Raw genomic sequence first — 13,784 nt, 5'->3', positions numbered from 1 at the left:
AAAAAAAAAAAAAAATGATAATAATAATAATGCCCTTCTGAAACTCTCTCAAATAACCTGCTTCTCCCTTTTTTCCCTCCTTTCTTCCTCCTTTGCCATCCCCTTTGCCATCTCTTCTCCTCTCTCTCTCTCTCTCTCTATATATATGTGGGCTACTTAGAACTTAGTTATTAAATTAAAAAAAAAAGTCTAAAACTCAGGTACTAATAAGGTATTTAACCATAATTTATTTAAACTTGAATATAGTAATAACTGTATTATTTAATATTACATATAGATTTAGATAGTAATCTAAAACCCTCATTACCTTATATGCGGATAACGGATAATAACTGCATTTAATAACCGTAATAACTATGAAGATGCATATAGTAATCACATAATGTAGATGTAGATGTGAATATCTAAAAGTGATAGCCGCATGTTGTAGATGTGGATATTGCTAATAACTGCATCTGCATTTGCATTTGCATTTTCACCCCCACTTCAAAAATCTTAAATTTTGGAAGTGTATTCTTACAAGCTTAATTTTGGATTGCTTTTAATGGTCAGGATCCAAATTAATTTTTTTTTGGCCCAAAAATAAATATTAAAACATATTTATATAGAACTTTTCTTAAGAGGGGAGAGACCATGACCCTACGAGTAGGCAGAATACCCGACCGCCCCCGAATTGTTACCGACTTCTAGTGGCCAATAGGTGGAATAAAACTAAGGTTTCAACGTTGGTTTGGTTCAGTAGGGAATATAGATTTTTTTAAGTGGTTAATCGAACCGATTCAACTGAGCTATGTTTTATTCAATCAATTTGAAATGAAACGATGTTGTTTTGAACCTTAAAACACTTGTTTAGCGAAAAAAAAAAAAACCATTTTGGCCGCCCATAAAAAAAGTCTTGGCTCGATATAAAAACTCATGGTTAACTGATTAACCGAAATACATGTAACCAACTTAACTAAAATAGTCGAAAATTGTTATCATCGGTATAAAGTTGGTTAATTAACTGACTTAACCGAGTGTTGCGTTTTGGTGGACAAAAATGCCCCTATTGTCATGGATTTAACTGATACTCAACATTAGTCTATGCTGGCCTCCCTAAGTCCATCTCTAGCAATAGGCACACATTTTTATAAAGAGTAATACTAAAAATTATTTATTTTATAACTATCATACAATGTTAATATGGAAGTCCCATTAACTTTGAATAAGTCTTTCTTTTAAGGAATTAGTAATTGCACCGTTGGTCCTTGTGGTATGTCATAATTATTTTTCATTCCCTATGGTTTAAAAAGTTCATGAGAGGTCCTTGTGGTTAGTAATAATTACAAATCGATCCCTGGAGCCAAATTTCGTTAAAAATTTTAACAGATTCCGTCAAATGCCACGTCAGCGCCACGTGTCGCCAATAAGATGGCGACACGTGTCCATCTTAATAAAATAATATATATATATTTTAAAAATAAATAAATAAACTTATTTTTTTAAAAAACAAAACAAAAAAAAAAACAGAAAAAAACAAAAAATTGAAGCCAAGGGGTGGCTGGGCCACCTCTTTGCTTCCCCTTTTTCTTTTCTTTTTTTTTTTTTTAAAAAAAAGTTTATTTATTTATTTTTTAATAAATTTATAATATTTATTAAGATGGACACGTGTCGCCATATTATTGGCGACACGTGGCGCTGCCATGGCATTTGACGGAATTTGTTAAAATTTTTAACGGAATTTGACGGTAGGGATCGATTTATAATTATTGCTAACCACAAGGACCTCCCATGAACCTTTTAAACCATAGGGAATGAAAAATAATTATGACATACTACAGGGACCAACAATACAATTATCTCAAACTATTATATTAACATTATATAATAAATATAATATATAACTTTACTTTTTATGAAATATGTAATTATCACCCGATTTATAATGTCCAAGCATTTCCCTTTTTCTTAGCATTGATTCTTTACTTCCAAAACAAGTGAGCTGTACCTTTCCAATTTTATGGTCCAAATACGTTTCAATAAAATTGATTAAACGACATAAAATGCAACTTTTTTCTACTTTCTAAATTAAGAGAATATTTACTCTGTACCTTGTCATAACATCATCACCCATGGCGGCACTTCAAGCATAATCTTTATAGTAAAGAATTGGACTTTATTTATTTATTTATTTTTTATGGACTACAGCTTCTTGAATTAAATCGTGAGCGGCCATATTTATCTAAAAAGAGATGCGTTGCAAATTATGCGAGACTGTGAAACAGAAACGCCCAATGCAAGTCGATATGGGCACTTAGGATTCGTTTGGGTTTGCGAATTCAAAAAGTACGATTTAAAATCACGATTTTAAAATGTACGATTTGAAAAAATTAATTTTTAAAAATGCAGTTAAGCGTTTGGCAAAAAAGGCAGTTTACCATTTAAAATCGTAAATTAGCCTTTAAAATTTAACGTTTTTAAAAAAAGCATCATCTTACATGCGATTTGAAAAAGCAGATTTTCTGCGTTTTCAAATCGCAATTTTTAAAAACGCAGTTCCTAAACGAATTATATTTTGCGATTTGATTTAAAATCACACTTATTGTCTACGAAATCGCATTTTTAAACACACCCTTAGTGAAAGGTATATAAAATTTGGACCGCACTCTTTTAGGTTAGCAAAAGACAAATATGATAGTTTACTGTTTAGCTTGAGACTCAAGAAGTTGTCACCTATATTATGATCAAAATCTAGATGAAAGAAATTCATTATCAAATCTATGATATTGTAATTAGAGAATATGTTGTCACTATGTCATGATACCAGCTTCTGCTATGGAGTTCTCAATAAGAACGAATATTGTAAAAAAAAAAAAAAAAAAAAAAAATTCATCACCCATGAGAGCATACGATGGCCAATCATCTGCCAAAATCCGATATAAATTCATCTTTTATTTTTAAATTTATAAAACTCATAAATTTAATGGTAATTTAAAACATGATTATACGAAGATCGGAGATGGTTATGAGAAGCCATCGTCGGTGCCAAAAAAATCAAAAAGTCAAAACTCACTCGAAAGTATCAAAATCGGACCACAAATGAAAAGAATAAGATAAAGCGGGAGCCTGAACCCGTTACACCTTGATCATCCACTCCGGTCACACTGACTGACACTGCCGTCTATGGCTTGCAGTGCCTCTGTTCAACCTCTGTTCAACCTCAGGCTCTCACAGTCACACCCAACTCGCCGAACAAAGCCATTACAAGCACTCATCTCTTACACCCAAATTAGCACACAATCATGTTCAACTTGTAACACCCATTTCAAGGCCAAATTTCCCATGTTCTCAAAATTACCTTTGCTTTCTGGCCGTCGACCCCGATTCCATGTGAGGACCCAAAATCTCCCATTTTGTTTTTTTTTTTTTTTTTGCTTCTATGATTTGTTGGGTGATAGTTTTTGTGTTTGGTGGGCAGGTGGGAGTACAGAAAGAGTATGCTTCTGGGGAAGAGGATGACACGCTTGCCTCTGACGCAACGTATCAGGAGCATTTTGCTTGGTCTTCTGTGATTCTGCCGTGCGTCTCTACCACTTTCTCTTCATTTCATGTGTGTTTTTCATGTTTTTATTATTTATTTATTTATTTATTTTTATAATGGGTATTCTGTATTTTGGATGAATTTGATGGGTATCTAAAATCCTAAATTAGTTAGCTCTTGCATCACATGTGATAACAGTATCATTTATTTGTTATTGTTTACTTCAAGCTATGAATTTCAGGATGTATGAATGCAATCGCAAAATTGGACCTTCAACCTTGATTACCATATTGAATTACTCTGTTTTAGTTTTGGTTTGAAAGCAAGAGTAGTACTTAAAAAATTATAGAAGAGAGTAAAGTGGATCAAGAAATAATGCGTGACTGAGGTTTTAGTACGAATATGTTTCTCTGAAAAGATAAACAAATCATTGCCTAAATTTAACTTTGTTCCTGCAATTTTTAGGTTTTTGTTCCCAGCCTTGGGAGGTTTGTTATTTGGGTATGACATCGGTGCCACCTCTGGTGCTACCATCTCATTGCAGGTGCATATTTTGTTTATTGACTTCTTTGTTATATATTTAATTTGCTTTTAGTAATCTTTCTCGTTGTTTTGATAACCACCGATCCATTTAGGTGTCTTATACAGCCCATTTAAGCATATACATTTTTTGTTGTTACAATGATGATTGTTAGTCACCTGAGCTCAGTGGAACAACTTGGTTCAACTTTTCGGCTGTTCAGCTTGGACTTGTGGTATGGTTGGAGTATCAGAGTTACATTTCTTCTGCCATTTTTTGGGACACTTGCAGTTTGTTTTATGTTCAATCCATTCTTTTAATATTGACTTGAATACAGGTCAGTGGTTCTCTTTATGGAGCTCTTTTTGGTTCTCTTCTTGTCTACCCAATTGCAGACTTCCTTGGTATGTCCTTATTTACTCTTTCCTGAAGTTTGGAGCTTTTTTATGATTTTCTTTCCAATATAATGGGTTTTCTCACAAAGGGAGGAGGCGAGAGCTTATCATAGCAGCTGTGCTATATGCTCTTGGTGGTCTGATCACGGCCTATGCTCCTGGCCTTGGTGTCCTTTTAGCAGGAAGGCTGCTCTATGGCCTCGGTATTGGTTTGGTGGGCTTCTTTGAAACACCCCCTCTTCTTTTCTGCAGTCTTAGCTGCTATTAGTACCTAGTCATGTTCTAACCTTCTTATAAGTGAGTTAATTCGGCAGGCCATGCATGGGGCTCCTCTCTATATCGCAGAAACTTGCCCATCTCAGATTCGTGGAACTCTAGTATCTTTGAAGGAACTCTTCATAGTTCTGGGGATTCTGGTATTGTTTACTCTTATATTATTCTCTATGTTCACTTTCTTGTCTGAAATAAAAATAAACTGAGCTTGGAAATGAAATTTTCTGCAGTTGGGTTATTTTGTTGGAAGCTTTCAGATTGATGTAGTGGGTGGGTGGCGTTACATGTTTGGAGTTAGTGCACCAATTGCTTTAATTATGGGACTAGGCATGTGGAGTCTTCCACCATCTCCCCGCTGGTTACTTCTTAGGGCTGTACAAGGTAAAGGCTCTGTACAAGATTACAAAGAGAAAGCCATTGTTGCCCTGAGCAAACTAAGGGGCCGTCGTCCTGGTGACAAATTGTCTGAGAGGCAAATAGAAGACACCTTTGTCTCATTGAAATATGCATATGCGGATCAGGAATCTGAGGGCAGTTTCTTGGAGGTCTTTCAAGGCCCAAGTTTGAAAGCCTTTCTAATTGGTGGAGGTTTGGTCCTTTTTCAACAGGTATTTCTTCCTTTTTGCTGCTATGAATTTCTCTTTAAAGTCAAGTTCAAACAAGCATGTAATGAAGAAATGTGGAGTTTTTCTTGTTGGTAAGCCAATTTACCACCTGACTGTGACAGATAACTGGGCAACCAAGTGTTCTATATTATGCAGGTCCAATACTTCAGGTAAGTGATGGTTGAACTCTAATCTGTTCTTTGGATAAAATGCTATTCCTTTATCTCAGTTTGCCTAACTTAAATGATATTCTTTGTGATTCTGATATTCAAGACTGCTGGGTTCTCCGCTGCCTCTGATGCTACCCGAGTTTCAGTTGTAATTGGTGTGTTCAAAGTATGTTTAATAATCTTCTCATGATGTCTTTGAACATAGGGGAAAGTGTCTCCCCGCCTTTATATCTTCTGGTAATGCTAATAATGATTCATTTGTGTTTGTTTTCCTCCTTCAGTTACTGATGACATGGATAGCTATCCTGAAAGTAGATAATCTTGGGAGAAGACCCCTGCTAATTGGAGGTGTCAGCGGCATGGTATACATCATATGACTATCAATCTACTACGTATCATGCATTATTTAATGTTCATTTAAAAAAACATGATGAAAGCTGAACTATGCTTTTCTCTAAATTACCACAGGCTATTTCTTTATTTCTGCTTTCTGCTTATTATAAGTTTCTTGGAGGGTTTCCTTTTGTTGCTGTAGCTGGTCTTCTTCTCTATGTTGGTTGCTACCAGGTAATCATTCTCTCTTTTAAAGATTGGAACTATTTCTTTCGACTGTAACGATGAGGAGCACTTCTATCGTGTCAAAAGATGGCTGAATATCATTTATTTTTTTAACATCCATAGAAAATTATACTCTAGAGAGCTACCTTGATTTTTAGAACTTTCTGGAAAAAAAGAAAGAAAAATGAATGGGAAAGCAGTTAATATCTGATGAGTAGTGACAAGTTTTTCCTCCTGACACGGTTGATGGGAATTTTGATTCATTATTAGATTTCTGTCCTTTGAATGGTCTTTCAGATATCATTTGGGCCGATCAGTTGGCTTATGGTGTCGGAGATATTCCCACTTCGGACAAGAGGGCGAGGGATCAGTCTTGCAGTTCTTACTAACTTTGGTTCAAATGCCATTGTGACCTTTGCTTTCTTACCATTGAAGGTATTGATTTGCTTTTATCAATCCATTTCTTTCAAAGCTGGTATCTAATGGTTCATAGTTTTCATTCTCCGGTGATTGATTGAATATGGAGTACTACTAAATATTGCAGGAGATTCTAGGAGCGGAAAACCTCTTCCTTCTTTTTGGGGCTATTGCTTTGTTGTCACTTTTGTTTGTATTGCTCGTTGTCCCAGAGACCAAAGGTTTGAGCTTGGAAGAGATCGAGTCCAAAATTTCTAAGTGAAAGCTCGTATCTGTCGAAATGATTAGTTGAGCTTCCAATACGCCAAGATTTTGGTTAGTCTGTACACTTGTATCCTGGCATAGCATTGGAAGATCATCTGGTTGAAACTTCATCAACCTATCTGTCTTACCATTTCATGAAAGCAATCTTGTTGTTGTACATTAATGAAGCTCATCAAGATATAAGTTGCAACTTCAGGTAATGGCTTTTCAGCTAGAATACTATTGGGCTTTCCGTTAATTGGATTAGAATCTTGGTGGGATCTCAACTAGTCAAGCCCTTCTGAAACTACCCACACACACACACACACACAAAAACGACACCCTCTGAATTTCTCTCCAATAACCTGCTTCTGTAATGGACTTTTCTTACATGAAAAGGGATTTAACGAATAAAAACATAGAAAATACTAGATAAACAAGAATTGAAATGATAAATGCACTTTGAGAGGTCTATCTCTCCAATTGGCACTTCGAGAGGTCAAAACTCTCTCTCTGAATTTCTCTCCAATAACCTGCTTCTGTAATGGACTTTTCTTACATGAAAAGGGATTTAACGAATAAAAACATAGAAAATACTAGATAAACAAGAATTGAAATGATAAATGCACTTTGAGAGGTCTATCTCTCCAATTGACACTTCGAGAGGTCAAAACTCTCTTACAAATTACGGGTTCTTTGAGAGGCCCTAACTCTCCTGAAACTATTTTACTCGATACTCTATTCTTTTTTCATGCTTTCTTCCTATAGCCATGATTCTCTTTTATAGATTCTTAACACAAAGCATATTCTAAAATGTATATTCTACCGTTACAACTTATTTTTCTAATATCCCTTACATACCCCTAACTAATACCCCTTGCATTCCCTTCCCCTTAAAAACACCTGCAAGGTGTGCTTACAAAGAAGAGACCCATCAGTCATGCTATTCACAAAAAAAGCCCAAATAAATTGCAGCCCAATAATTGCTCCCGTTAACCTTCCAGAAGCTCCAGCTAGTCTTTCCCACGCATAACCCTTGTTTTCTTTCTTTCTTTCTTTCTTTTCTTCTTCTTCTTTTTTATTTTTTATTTTTTATTTTTTTTTTAAAAATTCATGAATTGCCAACAGGCGCTCCCAGTCATGCATTTGGATTCTCTAATTCCATCAGGAGTCATGATGCACGCTTGGACACCCATCATGTGGACCTGCAAGCTTCTACATTCTTCTACAGTCTTCTTCTAATAAGGAGTACAATACAATGAACCTTATCTGATTCCATCACAGGGAATACAATGAACCTGGACATTTTCTTGAGTGACTGTGATGTTATTGACTGTGACCGTAAAAAGTCCTCCCTCTTCCTGAAGCTTCTCATGCCTCTCTCTTCCAACGAAAAGAGAAAAGCATCGGAACTAGGGTTGGCAATTCGGGTTCGGGTCAACCCGACTGACCCGATTATACAAACGTGTCAACCCGAACCCGATTATTAATCGGGTTGTGACACGTGACCCGAACACGACCCGATTAATAATCGAGTAACCCGAACATGACCCGACAAACCCGACTAAAAAACGTGTCACCCGTTTACCCGACACGACATCAATTTCACTGTTTTCACATGTTTCAACCTTCATTTTTTTTTTTTTTTTTTTTTTAATCGGGTTATAATCGTGTTGGCGGGTCAACCCGCGTAATCGGGTTATAATCGTGTTGGCGGGTAATCGTGTTATCGGGTCAACCCGTGCAATCGGGTCATAATCGGGTCAACCCGATTATGACCCGAACCCGATTATAACAAACCCAAACTCGATTTTTTCGTGTCGTGTCAAAAATTGCCAACCCTAATCGGAACTAGTCCAAGGCTACTGTCCCTAGTTCGGCTTCTCGAACCTCCGGTTCAATGTCCGTTGCTGCTCCGCGACAGCGGCATTCGGCGCGTCCGCTTCAGCCACCGCACGTGCGGATCTCCTCCCGATAATGCGAGACCTTCTGTCAGTGGCAGACCCAGGCTTGTAAAAATGGAGGGGCCAAATTGAAACAAAAAAAAAAAAAAAAAAAAATTGAGGGGGTAAAACTAAAAAAAATTAAAAAATTAGGGGGTAAAATTTTAATTTTAATTTTTTTTGATTTTTTTTTTTTATTATTTTTTTTTTAGGGGAAAATTTTGGGGCTTAGAGGGGCCAGGGCCCCCCTTGACCCCAATGTAGGACCGCCCCTGACTTCTGTGAACAGCTTGGTAGCTCTGAATCTCCAAATCTTGAAGAGTTGCATTAAGTCGTTTCAATTTCAGCAGTGATATATTCGAATCTCTGGCATCGCCTCTGCCAAATCCTGCTTCACAAATGTGGACATTTGTGGTCGCTTCTTCTTGAGTATATCACAGAGTTGCACTCTTTGCTCCGTTCAGGACGCTCTAGATCGGAAATTTTTTTTCAAATCTGAACTTGCATTCGCTGCTTCGTTGAGGACGCTCTCGATCGGAAAGAAAAATTTCTAGACGATTTGGAAGCTATGGGTGAAGAATCGAACGGCTCTGATACCACTTGTAATGGACTTTTCTTACATAAAGGGGGATTTAACGAATAAAAACATAGAACATACTAGATAAACAAGAATTGAAATGATAAAGACACTTCGAGAGGCCTATCTCTATAATTGGCACTTCGAGAGGCCAAAACTCTCCTACAAACTACGGTCTCTTTGAGAGGCCTTGGCTCTCTTGAAACTACTTTACTCAATACTCTATTCTTTTTCCATGCCTTCTTCTTACGGTCATGATTCTCTTTTATAGACTCTTAACACAGATCATATTCTGAAAGGTATATTCTACCGTTACAACTTATTTTCCTAATATCCCTTACATACCCCTAACTAATACCCCTTACAGCTTCTCCCTTCCATCCCTCCTCCTTTCTTCCTCCTCTCTCTCTTTTTTAACTTTTCTTTTTCATTTTCCATATCTTTTGAAAGGTCTTTCCACCAAAGACGCAAATGCAAATTAAGAAAAGTGAGTAAATGGGGATCAAGAAAAGCCACGAAAAAAAATGAAAATACCCCTGTTTGTTTTTTTTTTTAAAAAAAATTATAAATTTTTTTAAAGATTTATACATGAGTATTTTTGTAAATTTCATTAAATTCTGACCAATTACAAAATCCTAACATTTTTTTTTTTTTTTTTTTTTTTTATCCTTTAGAAAAAAGGTTATTTTGGGTACTCCGTTAGGATTTAACAATATATCTTAATGTAAAATTGATGTAAGGTAATGTGATGTAAGAATAACATATCCCTTAAATTTAATACTATTTTATACTTTACTCACTGTTAAGAAAAGTCAAATTCGATAATAATTTTACTGTAATATATATATACGCACTTAAAAATGTGAGCGAGAAATGTGCAGAATTTTTACAAAGAAAAATGAGTGCCACGTCAAAGGGCAGGTGAAATGTTACTCTTTTTCCCATACTTAAAGAAGCGGAGCCATATTTTCTGAAATGTTACGCTAAACAAATTCATACCATCCTGAATCCACCATTAATTAATATCATTACCACCTCTTTCATTCCCTCCAATGAGATCACCTGCGGTTTTTTCGTGGCTTTTCTTGATCTACCACCACCTGTCTGTCTTTTCCACACACGCGCCCCTCCATCGGTCTTCCTGCCCCCATCCCCCAATCCACCACGAGCCGTCCTCTAACCAGCCATTCCACCGGCGCGTGAGCAGGAGTTGAAACTTTAATTTTAGATGGGAGGAGCAAAACTAAAAAGAACACTTTTCAAAAAAAAAACAATTTTTTTTTTTTTTGAAGGTCTTTCATAAAAAAAAAAAAAAAAAATTATTATTATTATTATTATTTTTTTTAACAAAAGAATTTGTACATGGTGATTACGTTGAAGTTTGGATGGTGGTGGTGGGCGGTCAAGGTGCGTGGTTCCACCCCTGTGTGTGATTCTCACGCGTCGCCCCATTGTATGGCATCCAGATTCCATTTATCCCTTCGAGTGCTCATTTTCACCTCCTTCCTCAACCATTGGAACTGTTAACAGAACGCTGATACTAACGTTTTATTACATAATGGGTAAAATCCCTATAAAGACTGATTTAACGTATCACAGCTTGTTTATTTATACTTGGGGTTAGTGAATAGATGTAATTGAAGATATATCAGCAGATTCAAAAGAAGATGATGCAGCCTCAGACTTGAGTTAAAGAGATAATGATAATGCAGAAGATAAAGAAGATAATGCACTTGTACCAACAACTTCACCAACGTGATATCAATATTGGAATTTGGTAATTTACATTTGAATATGTGTATATCTTAATTTGTTGTAATTCTTTTGGCATATCAAATATTTGTAATTTGGTAATTTACATTTGAGTTAATGATTCTCTCAAAATTTAGAATCAATATTATAAGATGTTACGGAGTTTTACATCATTCCTTTTGACAGTGTTATAGAAGAATGACAACTCTGGTAGTCTGTTCATTGCATTGTATCCGCATTTACATATTAATCAAAAGTCACCACATAATTAAGATAGATTATCATGATTGATGTTTTATAGTTTTATCAAATGGAATGTCCAGTTCCATTAATGATTGTAAACATTTAATTGTAAACTACAAGGTTTATGATTTTAAATATTCTGTGTGATAATAAAAAAAAAAAATGAAGGGAGAAATTTTTATAGTTTTTTTTATTGTTTTAGTGAGTACTATTTACTTAACTAAATTGGTGAGGCTGCTTGGAATTCAGTTTGGACTACTTCAACTAATTGGCTCATTAAAATAGCCAAAGTTTACTAAAAATGCTCTAAATAAGTTATATGCCCAATGTTCATATATCGTCGAATAACAACTTTACTCAATTTAAATAAGAATGTCTTACAAAATAATTGAGATTTGAGGCACTATTCCTAACACGAGACAGCCAATTCAACGACCGCCTCTCAGGATTGAATCAGTGCTAGACATGGAAGGAGCAGAAGCCAGGGAAAAAGGATATGACAAGAAATCATATGATTCTTTACTTGTAATGGCATCAAAAGAAGCGTTGTAATGTGGTAATTCCCGCAGATCAGCATCGCCATCCAAAAACTGCACCACTTGCTTCATGCTGGGCCTAGCAGCTGGTATTGCATGAGAGCAAAGAAGGCCTAATTTCAAAACCAATTCCATTTCCTCCACCACATAATTACCTTCCAATCTAGGATCGCTAGTATCAAGGATAGCTCCTCTTCTACAACACTCAATGACCCAATCAACCAAAATCACCTGTTCAGCCTGTCCCTGGGCCTGTACCTTTAAAGGCATCCTTCCACAAGCCACTTCGAGGATGAAAGCCCCAAAAGCAAACACATCAGTGAAAGTGGTTGCCCTTCCGGTTCTGTAGAGCTCCGGAGCCAAATAACCCACGGTCCCAACCAAACCTGTGGTTTGGAGATTGGTACCATGGTCGTGTAATCTTGCAAGGCCAAAATCTCCTAACTTTCCGTTTAATTCAGCATCCAAAAGAATATTGCTTGATTTTACATCTCGGTGGAGAACAACTTGCTCCCACTCTTCATGGAGGTAAAGAAGGCCAGATGCTACTCCTCTGATGATTCGAAATCGTTGAACCCAGTTAAGGTTTGGTTTTTCATTGCTATACAAGAACTTGTCAAGGCTTCCGTTGGGCATATAATCATACACCAAGAGGAGTTCTCCCCTTCGCCGGCAATAGCCCAGGAGCTGCACCAAGTTCCTATGCCTCAACCTTCCCATGCTGACGATCTCTGCCACAAATTCCTTCATCCCTTGTTTTGAATCATGGGAGACTCTCTTTACTGCAATTTGTACATTTGAAGGAAGTGTTCCTATATAAACCTTTCCAAAGCCTCCCTCTCCAAGAAGTTCCGTGTCTTTGAAACCTTTGGTTGCTTTGTGGAGATTCTTATAGCTGAACCTGTGGGGGCCGTACTCCTCTTCCCAATCTTCTCGTAGTTCTTCATATTTCTTCCTCCTCAATATGTAAGCAACAGCTTCAGCGACGGTTATCAGCACGATCGCTACTGCTACGAGAGAAGTGATGAGCACAAGGCTTGGTATCTCTTTCCTCTTTGGAAGTGTAGGAAGGCTTGAAACATCAAGGCTTTGTGATGGTCCACTTTTATTAAAGCTCCATCCAAGAATGTAGTGGTCACTTGCAAGTGTACCTGTGGCTGAAGAGAAACCAACATACATGGATTCCAAGAGAATTTGAGACAGGTCGATGTGTCTTGACAAGAGAGGCCTGTTTGGTTTTGGAATTCTGGTTGGGGCAAGTGTTACATTCAGTAACTTTTCTGTTTCATTGTAGTCTATCCAAAGATGCATTGGCTTCCCACTCGTGAGCTCTAAGCTTAATTATATTCTTCCCTTCTTTATTGGAAAAATACTTTGAAGGAACAAATTCAACAGAATTTATACTGTTGACATCGATTCCCACATGATTTTTAATATCTCCAAAATCAGCCCCCGGAACAGGATCAAGCTCGATGGCCAAGATGTGGTTTGTAGAAGAGTTGTTATTTGAATCATTGAAGAGCCCCAGATACCGATTTGCTTCAGCATGGGTGAAGTCTCTCGAGGGACTGATGGTAAAGGCGATGCCTTCACCACCAAGCTTTTTCACTTGAGGAACCATGGCAAACACAAAGTTTGTAGAAAATGAAAGAGATGAAGTTGTGTTGAATTTCATTGGACATTGATAGAAAGCACGACCAACTACGTTTTGTGAAAGATTGGTTAGCTGCAATAGACCATTGGGGTGGATTTTTGCGAGTCCATCAAGACTCAGATTGGCTTGATGATCACGGAAGCCATTGTAGATGAAGCCGTTTTCATCTTGAGCAAGGGCCAAGAGAGTATAGGAAACATAGACAAGTATCAGAAAATGAAGTGATCTAAGAACTATTGCCATCGGAAAAAGAGGAAAAAAGAAACAAAAAACTTCCTCTTGGTAGACAGAAGGCTTTTATTTGTTTAAATGTCTTAGACTCCTGAGAAGGACACGGGTTATATATATATATATATATATATATATATATATATATAT

At 36.7% G+C, this 13,784-nt stretch overlaps 1 protein-coding gene and 1 pseudogene across 2 annotated transcripts in view; one reads left to right on the top strand and one right to left on the bottom strand.

Moving 5' to 3' along the window:
• The first annotated feature begins 3,069 nt into the window (after window positions 1-3,069).
• Window positions 3,070-13,784, top strand: part of LOC133877263 (D-xylose-proton symporter-like 3, chloroplastic) — a 30,819-nt gene continuing 20,104 nt past the window's right edge. The window contains exons 1-14 of one of the 2 annotated variants that reach the window (XM_062315503.1): window positions 3,097-3,369; window positions 3,458-3,558; window positions 3,986-4,064; window positions 4,216-4,275; window positions 4,378-4,444; window positions 4,525-4,649; window positions 4,750-4,851; window positions 4,939-5,316; window positions 5,436-5,483; window positions 5,587-5,649; window positions 5,765-5,845; window positions 5,952-6,050; window positions 6,339-6,476; window positions 6,586-6,960. In XM_062315503.1, the coding sequence (XP_062171487.1) occupies window positions 3,163-3,369; window positions 3,458-3,558; window positions 3,986-4,064; window positions 4,216-4,275; window positions 4,378-4,444; window positions 4,525-4,649; window positions 4,750-4,851; window positions 4,939-5,316; window positions 5,436-5,483; window positions 5,587-5,649; window positions 5,765-5,845; window positions 5,952-6,050; window positions 6,339-6,476; window positions 6,586-6,720 (1,683 nt within the window). In that variant the 5' untranslated portion in view covers window positions 3,097-3,162 and the 3' untranslated portion in view covers window positions 6,721-6,960. Of the gene's footprint in view, window positions 3,370-3,457; window positions 3,559-3,985; window positions 4,065-4,215; window positions 4,276-4,377; window positions 4,445-4,524; window positions 4,650-4,749; window positions 4,852-4,938; window positions 5,317-5,435; window positions 5,484-5,586; window positions 5,650-5,764; window positions 5,846-5,951; window positions 6,051-6,338; window positions 6,477-6,585; window positions 6,961-13,784 lie in introns of those variants that run through there. The other variant, XM_062315504.1, reaches the window with a different exon arrangement.
• On the bottom strand, window positions 11,645-13,695 carry LOC133877262 (L-type lectin-domain containing receptor kinase SIT2-like; annotated as a pseudogene).

The sequence above is a fragment of the Alnus glutinosa genome, chromosome 9 (assembly GCF_958979055.1).
Source record: "Alnus glutinosa chromosome 9, dhAlnGlut1.1, whole genome shotgun sequence".
Lineage (NCBI taxonomy): Eukaryota > Viridiplantae > Streptophyta > Magnoliopsida > Fagales > Betulaceae > Alnus > Alnus glutinosa.
The sequence above is the reverse complement of the archived record's forward strand: the minus strand, read 5'-3'. Positions and strand labels throughout refer to the sequence as shown.